The sequence below is a fragment of the Brassica napus genome, chromosome A8, assembly GCF_020379485.1.
Source record: "Brassica napus cultivar Da-Ae chromosome A8, Da-Ae, whole genome shotgun sequence".
NCBI lineage: Eukaryota > Viridiplantae > Streptophyta > Magnoliopsida > Brassicales > Brassicaceae > Brassica > Brassica napus.
In genome coordinates, this window is record NC_063441.1 from 13,762,379 (window position 1) to 13,766,961 (window position 4,583).

The following is a 4,583-nucleotide window of genomic DNA, read 5'->3' on the forward strand; positions in this document are numbered from 1 at the left end:
TTAAAATAAAAAAGACCTTGACATTAGTCATTTTTTCATCAAAATAAAATAAAATTATATTCGTAAATAGGGGTGGACACATATCAAGTATCTGGATATTTGGAAGCATTCTTGTCAATTCTATCTTTAGCCACCTAGAGATTCGGTGACTCCGATATCCGAAATGTTTTAGAATTTTACAGAATATCCGATTTGATTCGTAAATAAAATAAAATTTTAAAAATTTTTTAATAATAATATTTTATTACAAAAATAAAACATTATATAACCTTTTAATTCTAGTACCTAATATAATAAATTTATATTGTAAAACTGATATAAAGTATAATATATATAATTCTTTTCATATATGTATATATATGCATATAACATATCGAATTAGATATATGTTCCTAAAAATATTGGTATTAGTGATTTGCTTCTTTTTTGGATATTGTATTTTAGTATTTGATTTGTTTCGTAAAGTTTCAAATATCAAGATTTTTTGGTTCAAATCAAAACGACTAACAAATCGAATCAAAATTTATGAATATTTTGCTCAATTTTATCTCTAAACAATAAAAATAATATATATATAGTTTGGCTTTTGATTCGTTATCTATTTTTATTCGAACCGAAAAATCCAGAGTTTTATTGGAATTATGTATGTGAGTTTTATATTAAAAAAATCACAAAATACATAGTGTGAACACATTTATGACTATAGTGTGAACGCGTTAGCATATTTATTATCAAATCATTGTGAGGCTGCCACGTGTCTATTATAATGTGAATACATTTATTACAATGCTTCTCTTTTAATATATAAGGGATATGGCTGAATCACCATGGTAGCTGGCCGCCGCACGTATAGTTGTCGGCAAGGCAGCCGCCTCTGAGTTTTTGAGCATGAGTTTACCTTCTTTTTTTAGCATGAGTTTACCTAAGAAACTCTTTTAAAATATTTCATTATAATCTTCTCAAATCCATTATTTAAAATATTTTGAATATCCGTACATTTAAAGTATATTTTTAGAAAATCAATAATACTAATTTAAAAATATATATATAAATACATGTTTAACATAAATTTTGTTGTTAAAAAGGTTATTGTTTTAATAAAAACCACTTTAAATTTCACACTAGATACATCCCCAAAGTAAATAGTGTCATCAGAGTAGAAGGTCTCGTAGACCGTAGTGAATTCAGAATCATATAAAACGAATGACATAGTTGAACTTATACAGGCAAATTCAATGTTAATCAAAATAAGTTGAATATTTATTCAAAAATAAAATAAAAATAAAAACCTGATAAAGCCTGCAAAACATCACTGAGTTTAAAAACCTGATAAAAGCCTGCAAAGAGTACACAACAAGTAAGGGCTTTAATCATCAAATTGGAGAAGAAAGAAAAAAGCTTGGAGTAGTTTAAGTTAATATATGGCCTTCCCTGTTCAATGCAATAGCAACTTTCTTCAAGATAACTTCAACACTTTGGTGTGAATTCTCCAAAGCTTTGGAAACAGCTTGCCATTTCTCACCATGCTTTGGCTCAGAGACCACACATCTGTTCAAAACCTCCTTTTGCCTTTCCTCGGAGCCATGTTGAACCTCGAATTTGTAATACAACGCCCAAAAATCTCCGTTATCCGGGTTAAGTTTCACGGTACGTTCAAAATATTTTCTAGCTTTATCCACTTTCCTTTCTCTCCAAAAAATTTTAGCAACCGATGCAGTAACATACCCTTCTTTAACACAATTCTTCTTTAACGCATCCTTGATCTTCATCTTCGGGAGAGGACACTGCGGCGCCATTTCGATATCAGCAGCTAAGAGGATACCACTTTTGGGAAGCTCTTGAAGTGCCTTTGACATTAACCTCTCTGCTTCTTTCTTGTTTCCATGTCTTAGTTCAATACGAATCGCGGCTAACCAAAGCTCGTCTTCTTTCGGACACCTTTTTCTAGCGTTTGTGAGAATGACTCTAGCTTTATTGAGTCCGTTCAGTTTCTTCTCTACAAGATCAGCTAGTGAGAGACACAATGGTATACACTGAGGACAATGATTCAAACCAGACGAATAAACTCTCTTGGCTTGTACTAGATGGTTAAGCCTTTCTTCGAGCTGTCCAAGCATTAACCAAAGCTTAAAGAACTTCGGGAACCGCTTCACGCCTTCTTCGAGCAATCGTCTCTCTTCTTCGACGTTTCCTAGTTCCCTCTCGAAAACCGCTGATTTCATCCATACTCTCCCGGTTCCTCCTCTCTCTCTTGCTTTCCCCGGAACCATCCTCGCTCTTTCCATTTCTTTATTCTCAAACTCAAGCTTGAAAGCAGCGAGCCAGATTTCCTCAGAGTTTGGAATCGCGGCATTGGCTTCTTCTAAAATAACCCGAGCCCCGGAAACATCTCCAGCTAGCCACTTCTCTTTAGCACCCATTAGCCAAAGAGCCTCAACTTGAGGCAAGTACAACACAGCTTTACGCAACACTGCGTCAAGAGACTCTCTACTCCCATGGCTTCTCTCAAGATTTGCCGCTTGAATCCAAATACTCTTCTTACTCAAGAAAACAGTAAGAGCATGCGCGTAAATCGCTCTTGCGGTCTCTATAGAACTTCTCTTCTCACATTCCTCTGCATCAGCAACCCAAGTTCTCTTCCTATCTTGTTCCTCAACGTTAAAACCAATAACATTCTCAATAATCGCCTTGCACGTCGCAACAGCTCCGGTTCTCTCACAGGCCTCAGCTTCTTCTATCCACCTTTCCCGGTTAATAACAACCCCTTCACTCTGCAAAGCTTTCAAGCCTTTCTCAATAATCGTTCCCACTTTATCGGTGTTCCCATTAGCTTCCTCCACCTTAGCTGCAGTAATCCAAATCCCGCGCTCTCTAGGAAGCGTTACCCTCGCTTTATTCAACAGTTTCTTCGTATTCTCATACGTTTCAAGCCTCGCAAGCGCTAACCATAGCTCTACATCCAAAGGACAACACTCCACAGCTCTGTGAAGCAAAACAACCGCATCTTCTTCATTAACCATATCAACAAAAGTCTTCCATAACCTAACCGAATCCGGAACATTCTCCAAACCTCTCCGCAACACTAAACTCTTCCTCGCATCATCCTCCAGCGCCGAAGCCTCCAACCATAGCTTCACAGAGTTCGGTATCTGCTTAACTCCTCTCGCAATCACCGCTTTCTTCTCCTCTGGCTTAGCCAATCTACAAGCTTCAATCCAAACATCCTCCTCCTTCGGACACTCTTCACATCCTCTCTGAATCCGAACCCTGGCGACTTTCAAATTCCCCGCTCTCTCTTCCAGCCTAGCAGCAGCAATCCAACCGTTAGGATTCTTCGGGTTCGACATTGTTACACTCTTTAACAAAACTCTACTTCTATTGACATGAAACACATCAGGAACCTCCGCTTCAAGAGTCTTCAACTCCGTCAAGTATCCTTTCGGATCAACAGAGGCTTTCCCCGAAAACGAATGAGAACACTCATCAAGCTTCAAAGACAGCAATGTGCCTCTCCCTTCACCTACAGCAGTCAAATCTAATGACTTATCCAAAATAACCGAATCAGGAACAGGCACAAAGCTCTCGAACCTCTTCTTCTTCTTCTGACGCGAGTAATTCGCAGTTTCGGGGATACTATCCCATTCTTCAGCAGAAACATTATCTAGCTTCCTCTTCAAATCCGAAAACTGCTCGCAGATTTTCGGATACGAAGCTCTGTAATTCTCGATTTCATCTTTAATTTTTGCTTCTTTAACATCTTTCCTTCTCGAATCCATTCTCTTATCAATAGCTTCCCATATCGCATCAGCTTCCTTGTCCTCCTCGTCGTATACGGAATCCGCGAACAATCCGGCGTCGTTCCCTTCGAATTCATCAAACGTGTGATGATTCTGATTCTGATTCTGATTCTCCTCCTCTTCAGCTTCGTTTATCGACTTCCCTGGTGCAATACGAGCAGATCCGATATCGGATCGGGTTGTGAATCCGGTAGCTCCACGGCCCAAACCTGCGACGTAGTTCGCCGGAGGGTTTGAGTCGAGGAGATCGAATCTTGCTCCGCCGCCGAGTAGAGGGATGTGGAGATATACCGTGGAGGAAGAACCGAATCCAAGATCCGATAAGGTAACATCGGAATCGTCACGGAGGTTAGGGTTACGGAGAGAGAGGGAGTAACGAATGAGGGATTGAGGAAGATGAGTGCGTTGGTGGATCAATTGTGAGAAGGCAGAGATTGTGGTTGAATTAGGGTTCACGTTGATCGATATGGTCTTCTCGTTCGGAATCGAGAAGAACACCATCTTAGAGGAAGAATCGAATAGTTTCTTATGAAAACAAAATTAAAGTATCCACCACCGAGGGAAAGCGTATATATAGAGCTCTTTAAAGACCTAAAAGCAAAATAAAATAAAAATTCTAAAACGTGCTGGACAAGGAAACAAAAGAATAAATAACCAAAAGCACCTGTATAATAAATAAGGAAAACAAATACGTTTCTAGTGAAATAGGCCGTAAATAAATGGGATTTTTGCAAAATTGACCTACAACTTAAAGTCAAACACAAAACTAACCTTCTTTTTTTTTTG

The 4,583-nt window shown here is 38.4% G+C and overlaps 1 protein-coding gene across 1 annotated transcript; it reads right to left on the bottom strand.

Moving 5' to 3' along the window:
• Window positions 1-1,176: 1,176 nt before the first annotated feature.
• LOC106405499 (protein STABILIZED1-like) lies at window positions 1,177-4,363 on the bottom strand. Its single transcript, XM_013846021.3, has one exon. It carries the CDS (start codon window positions 4,296-4,298, stop codon window positions 1,410-1,412), a length of 2,889 nt encoding a protein of 962 aa, XP_013701475.2. The 5' UTR covers window positions 4,299-4,363; the 3' UTR covers window positions 1,177-1,409.
• Between the last annotated feature and the right edge of the window lie 220 nt (window positions 4,364-4,583).